Source organism: Lathyrus oleraceus, chromosome 3, assembly GCF_024323335.1.
Source record: "Lathyrus oleraceus cultivar Zhongwan6 chromosome 3, CAAS_Psat_ZW6_1.0, whole genome shotgun sequence".
NCBI lineage: Eukaryota > Viridiplantae > Streptophyta > Magnoliopsida > Fabales > Fabaceae > Lathyrus > Lathyrus oleraceus.
In genome coordinates, this window is record NC_066581.1 from 488605470 (window position 1) to 488619890 (window position 14421).

The following is a 14421-nucleotide window of genomic DNA, read 5'->3' on the forward strand; positions in this document are numbered from 1 at the left end:
TTTGTGTTGATTTGATAATCAAAATTATTCTAAGTCTTAATATCAAGGGGAGATTGCAAACCTGACTCTGTGAACCTAAGTTAAGAAAATTTTGAAGTCTAAAATTCAGGGGGAGCTTACAAACCCATCTATGTTTTTTTAACATATTATTTGTCTTGCTAAGTCAAAATAGTTCATCAAAATTATAATGTTTGTCATCATAAAAAAGGGGGAGATTGTTGGAACAAGTTTGGTTCTACTTCTATTATCCTTGAGTTTTTATGATAACAAAGTATAAAAGAACAATTTTGTACTCTGATAGTTTGTTGAGTATGCAAAATATGAACAAGCTAAAAGTTAAGTAAAGCAGAATCTGACCAAGTCAGGATCTGAGTACATAAGACTCTGAATAAGCCAAATGTTGAACAAAGCTGATCAACTCTAGACTCTAGACAAAGAGAGACTCTGGACATCATCAGTTTTTGAACCAGAGTGATAACATGAAGAAGTTCTTAAATTAAAGCAAAGTATCTGGATTTCCTAGTCAACGCTTCTGAAAAGAAACTATCCAGATGGACTCTGATAAAGACTATGACTATTCAAGCATCTGAAGTATCAAAAATTTGAAGTCTTATTCTCACTAGGTTTTGAAGACAAATTCTGAACTCTACTCAAGCTTAATCAACTTTTAAGCGAAGCCTATGACTAGAAGTTTATTTCCAAAAGTCAACGACTGATTGAAGTGACAAATATACATAATCAAAATCTACTTTATATGAAAAGGATTGTACTACAAACAACTATAAAATATTTTCTACCAACTAACCAAGATTTACAACTGAACCTACCTATGATACATCAATAGTGTACTTTGACGAAAGTTCCAATCATATCCTTCAACGGTCTTATTTGTTATCTATAAAAAGAACAAAGGAATTGTAAATGGGTAACGATGATGATTGGTTAAAAGTAGAACAAAAAGAGATTGAAAGTTTTCATGCAGAAAATTGAAGAAACTTCATGATGAAGAAAATTCAATAAAGAAAATCATCTTCAAGACAGAGAAGATTGAAGAAAAACTTTGAGCTTCATTTCAAATATTCTCAAGTGTAATAACTGAATTTCATTTTGTCTATTTTGCTTAGTAATAAACATTATTGTAGACATAATCAACTTGATTAAAATTTATTAATTTCCTTGAGAGACTAAGTTTAGTCAGAATTATCAAGAAGTCATTGACATATAGTCTTTGAGTTGTATTTCCTTGAGAGACTAAGTATAGTTAGAATTCTCAAGAAGTCATTGACGGTTAGTCTTTGAGTTGTATTTCCTTAAGAGACTAGGGTATAGTCAGAGTTCTCAAGAAGTCTTAGACAATTGATCTTTGAGTTGTATAATTAGTTTGATTATTGGATTAAGTCTTTAATGAGAAGAAAAAATCATTCTGGCAAGTGGACTGAAAGTAACTTCGTTAATAGCAAACCTGGATAAAAATAATTGTGTTCTTTATCTTTGTATCATCTTTGTTGTTAGTGTTACTGGGTTGAGAAAAGGTTTTTATTCTAGAAACCAAATTCAAATCCCCCCTCGCTCTTGTGTTTCTTGAACCTTCATTGCTTAGGAACCTTACTATGACAACAATATCAATTCTGAAGATTACAGTAATCTAGTAAGAGAATAAGGATGAATATTTTGAGACATACAAAAGGCTTAGACAGGGGGACCCCATCTCTCCGTATCTATTTTCACTTTGCATGGATAAACTTACTCATATGATTTATGATGCAGTGGAGGCAGGAAAGTGGGAAGGAATTCAAGCTGGTGAAAAAGGTCCAATGATAACCCACCTTATGTTTGTAGAATATTACTCATCTTTGGGAAGGCAAATGTAAATCAAATGTAGGAAATCAAGGGAATCATATACCAATTTTATGTTGTTTCAGGTCAAAGAATCAACTATGAGAAATCTAGCATAATTTTCTCTAAGAACACTAATTCTAGTGTTAGAAGACAAATCATTCTTGCTTCGGGGCTCAAAGAAACTAGGAGACTAGACATGTACCTTATAGGCCCTATTACTAGCAGATGCCCTAAGCTCGTTGATTATCACCACTTAGTGGAAAAGATTAAAATGAAGCTTTCCAACTGGAAAAACAACCATTTGTCCATGGCTGTTAGGGCTACCTTAGCCAAAACTCAATACTACGAAAACCCCCTTTCACAATGGTTGGAAAAAGGATATCATCGCGGTTGACCAACCATTTTGAGGTAGGGTGTGGTTATAAGTATGCTATTTTCTACCATGAGTGCGTCACCGTTGTGATAAACTAGGTAGTGCGCTACCTATTACAACGGTTATAGTAAACAACCGTTGTTCAATATATAAAGGTAATGAGTAGTATATAATATTTGGTGTGCTACCTATCACAACAGTTATAGTAAACACCATGATTAAATACTTTATTTTTTTTTCAATTTAATTTAATTTTTCCATATATTATTAACCTGTATTTTTTATACCTGTATGTTATACATATATTACAAACCTAAATATTTTTTACATCAAAACCAAAAATATTATGTACATACATATATTTACCCTTGTCAAATATTACAAACTTCAAATCCAAAATTATATATTTTCAAACATCAAAGTCAAAGTCATATATTAGCACCCTTTTTAAGTTGAGCATCGGAAATAAATGCTCAATGTCTACAGACTTCTTTTAAGTCATCGGGGGAGAAAGATGTCATGTTGTTAAACGTCTATATAAAAAAATGAATAAAATTGAATATAACATGATTTAAAATATAATAGCAAACATAAACATTAATATGTAATTATAAACATATTTCATGACATAATATATACCTGATCCCAAGAATCAACAATGTCGGGAGAGACAATGTTTAATATGTGTTTCATTATATGATACCCACACTCGTACCCCTCTGGTTGTCTCTTCCTCTATAAATTTAAACATTTCATGAATATATAACCACACATGCATGTAACTATATATAAATGAATGCCACAAGTAATCCATTTACCTTGAGCATACAAAATATGAGCTTTTTTCTAGAATTGTTCATAATATAGTATCGCTCCACAACCTTGTATATTGATAATGATTTTAAAATATTACATGTTAAACTAATTAAAAAGCCAAAGACAGTATTACGAAAAGTCTCATAAACATAAACTTCCTCGTAATAGTTTGTTTAATCTTAGGTCCAAGTGGATTGTGTAAGAAATACATTGTAGTTACCATATTTATCTGAAGAGATAAGATGATCAATTAAAAAATTTCACAGAATTAACACAAGCATGTATAATTAGTATTTGGTAAAACATGGAAACTAACTATAATAGAGAAATCACAATTTCAAAATTACTCACGCATGGAGAAATGGTGCTAAGTAATAGTCTTTTCTCCCATCTAACCGTGATATTATGTATGTTTCAATCTTTTGTGGAGTATTACTTGTAAATCGAATACTAACTGGATCCAAGAATCAATAAATATATGATTTATTTAACTTTATACAAATACGGTGAATGTACCTAAATGGTTAAACAAAATTACAAAAATAAGTGAGGAATTAGCTCTATACAAAACGATGAATGTACCATAATGAGATATTCAATTCTATACTTATGTGCACCAAACCTATAGTATCCCTATGTCCAACCACTGATTTCCAATGACCAAATCCTTTATATAATTAGGATTGACATAAAAACACTCTAACTCTCGATCATGTTCTAGATCAAGAGGAATTATATATTTCTTATCCATAACGTAACATAACAATTTGGTTATTGATTCTTTAGAATGAGCCAATAAATCATTATGGTTCACATTATTTGTAGGGGCGGCTAAACAACTTCCTTTTGTTCTTGCACCATATATAATAGTTCTTTCAAGAAATTGATCATCACCATCTTCATGTTTCACGTTTCCAATAATTCTCTACATCATAAAAATAATAGGAACACAAAACAAAATCAACAGAATATATATCATATATTTCAGATATCATAATATTCTCACATACCGCATATAACTCTTTCATTTCTTCCACGTCTTTTCTGCGATTTTCCCACTCCTTTGCTAACGCATCTTCAAAATCTTTCTTTTGTCTTTCCATTTCTTCTCAAACTCTTCAGCCGTTTCTTTTTGTGTATGTCTAGTGTTTTTTTCTGGATGTACCATAGAATAATCTCAGGTCAATGTCATCTCCAACACCATGGACACGTCCACCATGCTCCTTTATTCCGATTGCTTTTATTAATATATCATCACATGGTCCTGGAACAAAAGAACCTTCACAGGTCAACACAATCAACGAATCATACACAATATGATAAGATATATATTATTAATTACCAAAGTGATTTAAATAACACATAATATACGCACAAAAAATCCTACTTACAATTTTCTCAGACACTGCTCTTGAGGCATCTTAAGTGTACTCTCCGTTTAGTCTTTGTCGAGCCCTCTTCCACTTCTCATGTAGTTATGGTGGAGATGGATTGCAATCATGACTCATGGAGTCTCCATCTCTCATTTGTTGTCTTTTTTCATTAATCATTATTTTCTCAAGTTTCTTGTAACCCCCACGAGACAATCTATGAGGATATTAAGTTTTTTTTTTGCCTTATTTAGCTTTCCTGCTTCACTTTTAACCTATTATAAACATAGGAAAATTATTAACTTGCATGGTTGTATCTACAAAGCATAAGCATAAAGTTATCAGAAAATAAAATTAGTACTAACCAGAAAATCCTCAGAACTACGAGACTTCACAAACTTTTTCCAAACCTTTTTATCAAGAAAATTATATCTCACCCACATATGCTCAAGAACAGGCTTAGGATCCCTAATGTAGTCATGCGTGAGTAGTGACATAAATCCCTTTCAACATGTACTAACATACATGATCCACTTTTTATCTTCAATTTATCATCATCGGAAAACTCAAACGTCAACTACAATTACATCAATAAATATGTATTAGTAATTATAGAAAGTAATACCGAATCGGTGAAAATTAAAATTAATACCAATATATCTGTCCATATGCTCTCTTTCACATCATTTGATGCTTCTTTCCAATCATCTACCAATATACTGACTTTTCTACGTCCAAGGAACACACTATAACTCTTAAAAGGTGAATAATAAAGGTCATCAACTATCGAATATACGACATTAAACTCAATCAACAATTTGTTATCCGAGATGCGGACTTTTGTTAATTTAGCCATCATTGTGACACCTCTTTGTTTTCTTTTCTATTTTTCGTCTATAGTTTGAGAATCATATGTATGAATTTCATTTGTATAAGTTTCGTCACTACTAGATGAAGAATAAGCCATCTATCTTCAAAAACAACAATAAAAGATTAATCCAAACTCTTAACCAAACAAATGTGATCATACACATTCAACAACAACAACATAACAAATGTGTCTCATACACATTCAACAACAATAACACAAACAACAATAACAACATAACAATTATGTCTAATATACATTAGTTCAACAACTACATAAACATAAAACATTCAACATCAAGACAGAAACATAAACATCAACCGCAATGGCATAAACAACATAAACAACATAAACAACACCAACAACTACATAAACAACAAGTCCAACAACAACATAAACAACAAACGCTTTCATCTAGCCCTATAAATATAATACCATTTCCACATATAACCATGAACAACAACAACAAAATATTAATCCAATCTTAACCAAACAAATGTAATCATACACATTCAACAACAACAACAACATAAACATAAACATAAACATTAAAGAACAACAACAATAAAAAATATTTAACATCAACAACATAAACATAAAACATTCAACATCGACACAATGGCAACTGAAGTTTATTGTGATGCATGGGGAAAAACCTTTACATTCCAGAAATGTGATGAATAAGTAAAAACGCTAAATAAATGTTGTCAGATTCTTCGTCTTCCTCCTCGACAGCTGCTAAGCCAAGAACGATGTATTTGGTGTCGTCTTCCTCCTCGACGGTAAGTAAGCCAAAAATGATGAAGCTGGTTGAACAATGAAGTTGAAGATGGCGTTGGTTAAAAAGGGCTTGGTTTCGTTAATGAACGATGAAGATGCAGTTAATTGAAAATGATGTCGTTTCTCAACGTTGAATGTTAGGGTTGAAAATGGTTTCGCTAATGGAAATGAAAAAATGACAACCGGAAGAGACATGCTAGATGTGTTTATTTTAAATGAATAAGTCATTCCACCACCGTCATCTAAACCAACTGTGGTGATATATGGTTTACTTAATGAAATTTTATTTTAAAATGCCAATTTTTAAGCATTTAAAAATTAAAAAAAATAAAAATATATCGGTTAAACAATAGTAGTGATATCACTTTTATTTTATATTTAAAAATTAATCAAAATAAAAAACAACTAAAATATTGAAGAAATCAGAATTTTATTAGCGTTGAGATTGAAATCCATGAAAGATTAAAGATTTCAGCAACTGCATATGCAATTTATACGGGGAGATAATGCAGAAGTCAAACACCTTCATATTATCAACCGGAAGAATATTACCAAAACCAAGCATCAAAGTGGTTAAGGTATGAGAAAATACTGCTACCCACCACCTCCCCTCAACGAGGAACCAGATACCTGTATTTGGGTTGGAACTGCGAATGGAAACTTTTCCATTGTTTCTACTTTCAATGGTATCATTGATATAGCCAACTATAACAACATGGGTTGGAGGAGTCTTTGGAAAATTCATGTCCCTGAGCATGTTCGAATGTTAATTTGGCTAGTAGAACATGAAATAATCAAAACCAAACAACTACTTGCAAAGAGACATATGAGAGATCCTTATTGTGTGGATTACATATGTATAGAAGAATTTGTGGTGCACATGCTCGGAGATTGTACAACTGTTAAGCCAATGTGGTTATCTTTAGGGAGTAATCAATTCTGGAACCAGTTTTGCAGCTTACAGCAATGTATGATTATCGATGATTACATGATGACGAGTAATCTAGCAAAGACTATACACGACATAGTAAATGATTATTCTTGGAGCTTAAAGTTGCGTAACAGAATTTCCTTGAAGAAGAAGGAAAGTAAACAAATTCAATGGACCCTTGCTAAAGACAATTGGACTACCCTTAACACGGATGGTACAATAAAGTTAGGAAGACTTTAAGGTTGTGCTGGTGTGGTGAGAAAGAATGTTGGTGACTGGATGCAAGGGTTCACTATGGTGATTGGTAATTGTTCAATCATTGTATCTTAGTTATGGGGATTACTTGAAGGTATCAACACGGAACAACGGGAAGGTCTGAAGATGGTTGAGGTGAAAATAGATTCAAAGGTGATTTTTAAGCTCTTAGACAAGACAAGCAGAACTTGGGTGATGGAACAACTCTCATTCGGATCATCAGGAAGACACTTGGAAGATTCATGGGGACTCACATTGTTCATGTTTTTCGAGAGGCAAATAGTCGTGCTGATTCGCTTGCAAAAATAAGTGTCAATAACAGGTCAGGAGTGGTTTACTTTGATAATTGTCCTCAAGAGATTTATGATAGATAGACTTGGTAAATTTTTAAAGAGAGGGATGTAATAGTGTAGTTTGTCTTTGTTCCTTGACCCTCACTTACCCAATTTTTTTTTGCTTATATAAAAAAAGTCTAAATATCTATTTTTTAAAACTACACATTTCCCTATTTTCCATTTTTTACTTTGTTTGTTACTGGGCTGTCTCACTGAAGGTGAAATCCCACGATAAAAAATGAATAACTTCTCTAAGAGTTCGATGCCTGAGCAGGTCAAGAGAATTGTACATGATTTTGATCTTCTATCATTTGCCGACTGCTCACTCGCCATGCTTGACGTTTCACTTATGATTGCTTTTGTTGAGCGATGACACAAGGAAACATCTTCCTTTCATCTTCCATTTGGGGAGATGACTATTACTGAATAATGTATCCTTCTTATTCCATCTCCCCATCATCAGTAGATTCTTCACTGCTCATGTTATTAGTTAGAAGCTTGCATTATGGTGGTTGTACGAGATTTGTGAGTTAGTAAGGGGGTCATGCTAGAGGAGTTTGATTTTAATAGGGAGCTCACCTTCAGATGTCTTGGCTTCGGAATAGGTACCACGAACTTGTGGAGACACGAATGTATGAGGCTTCCGCTAAGGTGTACATGCTAAATCTAGTAGCATGTACTCTCTTTGCGGATAAGTCTCATGTTTATATTGGCGCTCGGTACATGTGGTTGTTCAGTAGCCTTGACGATACCGGTTGGACTTGGGGGATGCGTTGCATTGACCATCCTATACGCAACACTTGGAGTTGAGTCTGCCTTTGAAACCATACAATTCGTCGGTTATTTGAGTCTATTTCAGGTATACTTGAAATTATGATTTGTAGTTTAGTTCTTATTTAATTGTTTAGGAATAAAATTTCTTAATTAATATTTGTTGTGTTTGTGTTCTTTTGTCAATGTTGGATATACGAGCATTTCCCCACCATCTGTGACAAGAGGGTGCAACATACCCCCACAGGCGTCCCACATGCGAGGAGATGGAAGGCCAGACAAGCACATCCACATGGTGTTGCAGAGTACAAGAGGATGCTTGATGCGCTGATTGTAGATGATGCCATCTGGACATCATACACATGTCACCGAGTCCACCGTGAGTTTGATGAGTTTTCTTTATCTTTTGGTTATATGCGGTGGGAGACCTTAGTCGCTAGACACTTGTCTGAGAGGTGTCTGCAATAGTATGATTATATCCAAGGCATCTTACAACAGTTCCAGATGTTCTAGTTATGGGCATTGACAGGGGGTTTTAGAGTAACGTCATCAATTCTTCTCGTGCCATTATAGATAACGCAATGAGGATTCAACATGACTCGTACTGTGATGATGGTTACCTGGAGTGGTACCTCACTGTATCACACACTCGCATCATCATACATGTTGAACATACGGATGATGTCAGACCTTCTGATGCTGGGGTACCTGCCGATGACGTGGCACCGCCGCCACCTCTACCTAATGTCGATGACCAGCAACGTCTACAAATGATCGCTGTTAGTATGGATAATCTCATGGGTTTGGTAAACCCATATGGTGAGGTTTTTACCGGATTATCGTGGGCGACACTCATAGCCCGTGGGGGACCTATTTAGACATTATTATTATTTTTATGTATTATTTGTATATTATGTGTAACATTACTCAGACATTTGCACAACACTTTTATTAGATAACGTTTTGGAACTTTCATTGATGCATGATGAATATAACTTAACATTTAACAAAAGGTTACATAACTTAGACAGACAATTACATAACTTAAGAAAACAATAATAAATAAGAAAACCTAAACACTACCAGATAATTCTGGATGTTTCGAAATCTTAATTAAGTCGTTGACAGATCTTGAAATCTTCGCATCTAACTCAATCAACCCCTTAGTTAGCCTACAGCGAAATGATCTCCACATAACCGTCAAATCTTCATTAGTCTTCAACTTAATAAGGTTGTATTTCACCATTCCATTAATATCAACCAAATCTTCACGAAACTCGGTCTTTCTCACCTTTTTGTTATCGATATTCATTCAACTTGGATGTCAAGGTGGTGAGAGATGCGGTGCCATCTGAAAGCCGAAACTCTACCGGAGGTGCAACTCTGTTGAAGTACACTTCTGCCTTAACCAAAAATTGAGAAAGAAATATTTTGAGATGTTTTTCTCAACAATAGATGACCCATATTTATATAACTTTGAATTTATTTTGGACCACACAAAACAGCCGGTGCAATCATAACCGTACAAAACTGTCGGCAAAATCTTAAATGTTAAAGATCTTATAGAATTAAACTACCGAATATTTCATATTTGTTGAAATTTCCAATATAATTTGCCATCTTTTGAAAATACCAGTAAAATTTCAAACAAACTAAAAAATACTTAAAAATTTCAATATTATATTATATTGAAAATTCTGAATTACCTATCAAAAATTTTAATTATATCAAAAAATTTGAATTACCTATCAAAAAATTTAATTATATCAAAAAATTTGAATTACCTATCAAAAAAATTTATAAGCACGTTTGAATTCAATTTAAAACATGAGGAATTATCATATAAAGCGGGGTGCCACTTATAAAAGAGGAGCAGACAGGTTACCCTCATTTATCCAAAGAAAAAAAAAAACTGCTTATATAAAAAAAAAATCTAAACATCTATTTTTCAAAACTACACATTTCCCTGTTTTCAGAACGTTGTGAATACACCATTTTCCCTCTTCAACCAAGCAAGCTCTGCTAGGGTTTAAACTCAGGTAACCGCTCTTTCTCAATCCACATTTCCCTTCAACGTGTTTTCCGATTTCAATTCTCACACTCATTTCACTCCTTTTCACACTTTTTTTGTTGTTGTTATTGAAGCGTTTTTGTTTCTTCTGTTGCTGAAGAATGGATCCAAAAGTGTGTGATGAAACAGTGAAAGAAGCTTCAGTTTTCAAGCCTGAGAAGATTCCCCAAGCAGTCGATGAATCGATTGTGTGTCCCACTCCAGAGAAGAAGACTGAACTATTACCCAACAAATTCAAGGATCCACTATCCCATCTTCCAGAAGAGTGAGAACCCTAATTGAATAACCAATTTGATTTTTGAAATTCTGTTTTTTTTAATGTTTTGTAGAAAAAAAGTAATTTATGTGTTTTTTTAATTCAGTTACAGGAACATTGCTGAATTGTTTAGTCATATGAGTTGTTCACTTAGATTGCTGCATCTGCGTAAAAAATCTCCAACTTTTCTGAATATTTGCAACAAGGTTGAAGTTCTTGCTAAAAGGTGATTATTTTGTTTTTGTTCAAGTTTATTATTCATTTTAAGGTTGAATTTTGATGTATCCGCTCTAGTTACAGTAATCTTTATATGTGTATGAGTTTGAGTGCAAGCACATTAGTGTTGTCAAATAGTTGATATAGCATAGTAGAATTTTACGAATCGCCTTTGATATGAAATACACAATTTAGTACAAAGTTTTGTCTAATGAAGACTAGGTTTTAAATAACGGCCGCGGTCGCATATAGGCTTTTGCGATTTCGGTTGGTCGTACAGGTGTTGCAACACTGATTTTGGTCGTCGCGAGGTGTGAATTAATGACAATTTGTTCTTTATCACAAAAACGGTGAATAACGGTATCGGTATTGACACCTTCCGATACCCTTTTGTCTCTGCCGTTTTTGCGGTAACGGGTCATTTCTTTAAAGTCTTGTAAACTACAGCGTAGCGGAACAAATTGCTGTTTTCTGTTATCCCCGGTTGACTGCACTGAAGTGCACCATATGCAGCTAACTTCTAGACTATAGAGGATTCGTTTCTTTTGATTGATGGATTGAGGAAATGACTGTAGTGTTTTTTTTTTTCCTTTCAGAAACTTCTCACATGCTGATCTAGCACAGATGAAGTATATACTCCCTGAAGGGATAGAAATAGAAAAGGTTGTTGTTATTGATAAGAAGAGCTTGTCTGTGAAGCCGGATTTGAAGATCACCTTGGTTTTCGAAGTTGTAAAAGATCACTCTGAACAGTCTGCAGATATAGCTCTTAGACGACTTTTTAATTCCAGGCTGATTAATTTCTTTAATCTGCACCCTCAGGTAGCATTTTTTATTTTGCGGTGTTGTCCTTGTTAATTGTATTTTCTGTATTTGAAGGAGCTATCTACAATATCTTAACTGTGGTATGGGATCTTATTTGATCGTTAGCTTTGATTTGGATTATTATTTTAGATGCACATAGTCCGCAGTTCTAAATCCAATCTAAGAGTGTTCTGGAATTTCATTGGTCGTGTCTGAGTTTTACATCTGACAAGATCCAACGTAATCAATATAATGCTGTCATTTTCTTGTAACATAGTCCGGGAATTATGGAATTCAAGATTACTTCTGTGGTAGCATTTAGGTTTTGATTCTCTGCATAATACTCTTTGTTGTGATTTGTGATTCCATATGGTAGGTAGATGTAAGCATGTTATACTTAGTTGAAATGTGTTGATGTAAGAAAGTATTACACGAGATTTAATTGAAAAGGGGTTGATGTTTATGAGAAATTATGAAATTTTGTGGCTACCGGTTAAGCTTACTTTTTTGTAACTGCTTTTCCTTCTATCTGGTTCAGCTATATTTATTTCTGTTCTTAGTTAAGTAGACAATTTGGAAAGTTTGAGTCATGCAAACGATTTGATTTCATTACTTTAACTTTGTTTTTCTTTTTGTGTGCATAAGGTTACTAAGATTCCACAGTCCAGACTACCAGAGCCCTTTAGCCAAGAAGCTTGTAATTTGGCTTTCAATGAAGGGCCTGCAGATTTTGCAGCAGAACTTTCATCAACTTCCAATGAAGTTGTAGAGCAGCTGAACAACTTACATTTGACTCCATCTTTTAAAAGACGATTTTATCAGAGGAATGCTACTGAACAGACGGTCCAGACTAAGCAAGTTCAGAGCTTTTCATCATCTGAAAACTCTCTGTCATCAGATGAATCTGACTCCCTAGACAACCAAGAAAGTGAAAGCTCATGGCAGAGAGAATGTACACCATTGTCTGATTGTGAGAGTAATCCTAATGCAGAAAGTGGCAAGCAGAAGGAATCATTGGCAATGTCTTTTCAGGCAAATGTTATTAATACACCATCAGAACATAAGATATCCTCTCCGCGTTTTGTTAGCCGCTGTAATTCTGAAAGCCCTGATTTAAAAATTGTCTCTTGTGCTGATAGTTTGTTGACACAGACACCTGCTCTGTCAGCACCTGAGAGATTGGTGCTTGGCTCTGATGTTAAGCCTCAGAAAATGACTGCTCAAAAGTCTATGTCAGGCTTTAAGCCCGCAAAAAGAGCGCTCGACTTTACACTCACAGAAGGCAATGGTGATTTCGATTATAGAGTAGACATGTTAGAATCTAGCAAAGCTATGCCTGAATCTGAGTATTGCAAATCTTTTGATTCTGTTTCCCTGCCTCAAGAGGTATGCTTTCTTGTCTTGGTTTTAATTTTTAAATGACTCTTAAAATCATAGTTTGATAATCACTTACTATTCAATTTTGTACTTTTCAATCTATCATTGCCGGAGAACTTGGAAAGAAAGCAAATTTTATCCTGTGACATTTTAGTAGTTCATGTTAAACTCCAACTAATTTGTGCGGCACGGCACTCATCAATCATATATTCATGCATGAAAAAGTGGAGCTTTGGAGAAAATCTTTGTTAATTGGTTTTCTCAATGCAGATACAAGAGAATCTTTGTTATTCCTTTGAGAAAATCAACCAAAATCAAATTAGTTTGGATGCATCAGATGACAATCCTCCATCATTAGTGGAACTGGTTAATGTGATTGACTCTATATTTAGCTCTGCCAAAACAAATGAAATCACAAAAGAGGAGCTCCTGCAAAAGATAATGGTTAACTGTTCAGATTTTGTTGAGACTACTAGTATGTTCTAATTCTATTTGTTGTAATGCACATGGTTTCTTAGTAATAAACAAATTAGCTAACTAATCTTTTCCTCCAAATAGGAGAAGTTGAAGAACAGATTGAGATTTTGGAAAAGATTGTGCCAGATTGGATTTGCAAGAAGTTGCTTGCTTCTGTAGATGGAATCACACTGTACTGGTGAGTCTCTTTCTTTTTATGATTAAACCTTTGTGCTTTTAGAGTATCGGTCTCTTTTACGGATGAGAAATTTTGTGTTGACTTAACGCGAAGTTCCAGCTTTCTTTGTATCATAAAAAAGCGGAGAATTCTTATTCTTACACTTTATAAAAACCTGTACCATTTGCAGCGTTAATAATGCGATAGATTTGGACTCGGTTCGATCAAGACTTCTCAGTAATGCAACCAAAGGAGACGAGTGAAAGATTTTTGTTGAACGACTACAAATGTTAATCGTTGTATTGCAAATGATTGTCGGTAATGTTGTGCATTGTATGATAATTGTTGGTTGGATTTTGCAGTCACTGTTTTGGTTCAACAACCCTCATATTGTTTGTACTATTTTTTTCAACACCAATTCGATTTTCATTCGTACTTGAGTTTTCCTTTGATTATTGGAGTTATTTTTCTTTACAAGCTTTTAGTTCAACATTATATTTTCTACTTATAGCAGATCACTTGAGAATCGAGATGGGATACAGTACACTACAAAATATATGCTATCCACTTTCCTATTTATAAGCATCTGTTACAAATTTCAACATTTTAACAAAAATAGTAATGGATTTAATGTGTTGATTTAGGATATGTTCTTGAAATAAATTTTTAAGCATGTAACTATTTTGATCAAAATAAAACGGAAATATTTAAGAGACTAAAATTGA

At 33.8% G+C, this 14421-nt stretch overlaps 1 protein-coding gene across 2 annotated transcripts; it reads left to right on the top strand.

The window, feature by feature from the left end:
• Nucleotides 1–10209: 10209 nt before the first annotated feature.
• On the top strand, nt 10210–14146 carry LOC127128320 (CDT1-like protein b). 2 transcript variants are annotated; one of them, XM_051057576.1, is made up of 8 exons: nt 10210–10377; nt 10484–10674; nt 10772–10891; nt 11478–11703; nt 12331–13071; nt 13333–13537; nt 13621–13717; nt 13887–14146. In XM_051057576.1, the coding sequence occupies exons 2-8, from the start codon at nt 10511–10513 to the stop codon at nt 13957–13959; spliced, it is 1626 nt and encodes a 541-aa protein (XP_050913533.1). In that variant the 5' UTR covers nt 10210–10377; nt 10484–10510; the 3' UTR covers nt 13960–14146. The 2 variants fall into 2 exon arrangements, with proteins under 2 accessions (XP_050913533.1, XP_050913534.1); XM_051057577.1 differs by having other exon boundaries at nt 10230–10377; nt 10510–10674.
• The last annotated feature ends 275 nt before the right edge of the window (nt 14147–14421 follow it).

Excerpts from the sequence above, each read along its gene's own strand:
- LOC127128320 (XM_051057576.1), top strand. The coding sequence starts at position 10,511 with ATGGATCCAAAAGTGTGTGATGAAACAGTGAAAGAAGCTTCAGTTTTC. Across the intron at positions 10,675-10,771 it reads CTATCCCATCTTCCAGAAGA|TTACAGGAACATTGCTGAAT; the intron begins GTGAGAACCCTA and ends TTTTTAATTCAG. Across the intron at positions 10,892-11,477 it reads GTTGAAGTTCTTGCTAAAAG|AAACTTCTCACATGCTGATC; the intron begins GTGATTATTTTG and ends TTTTCCTTTCAG.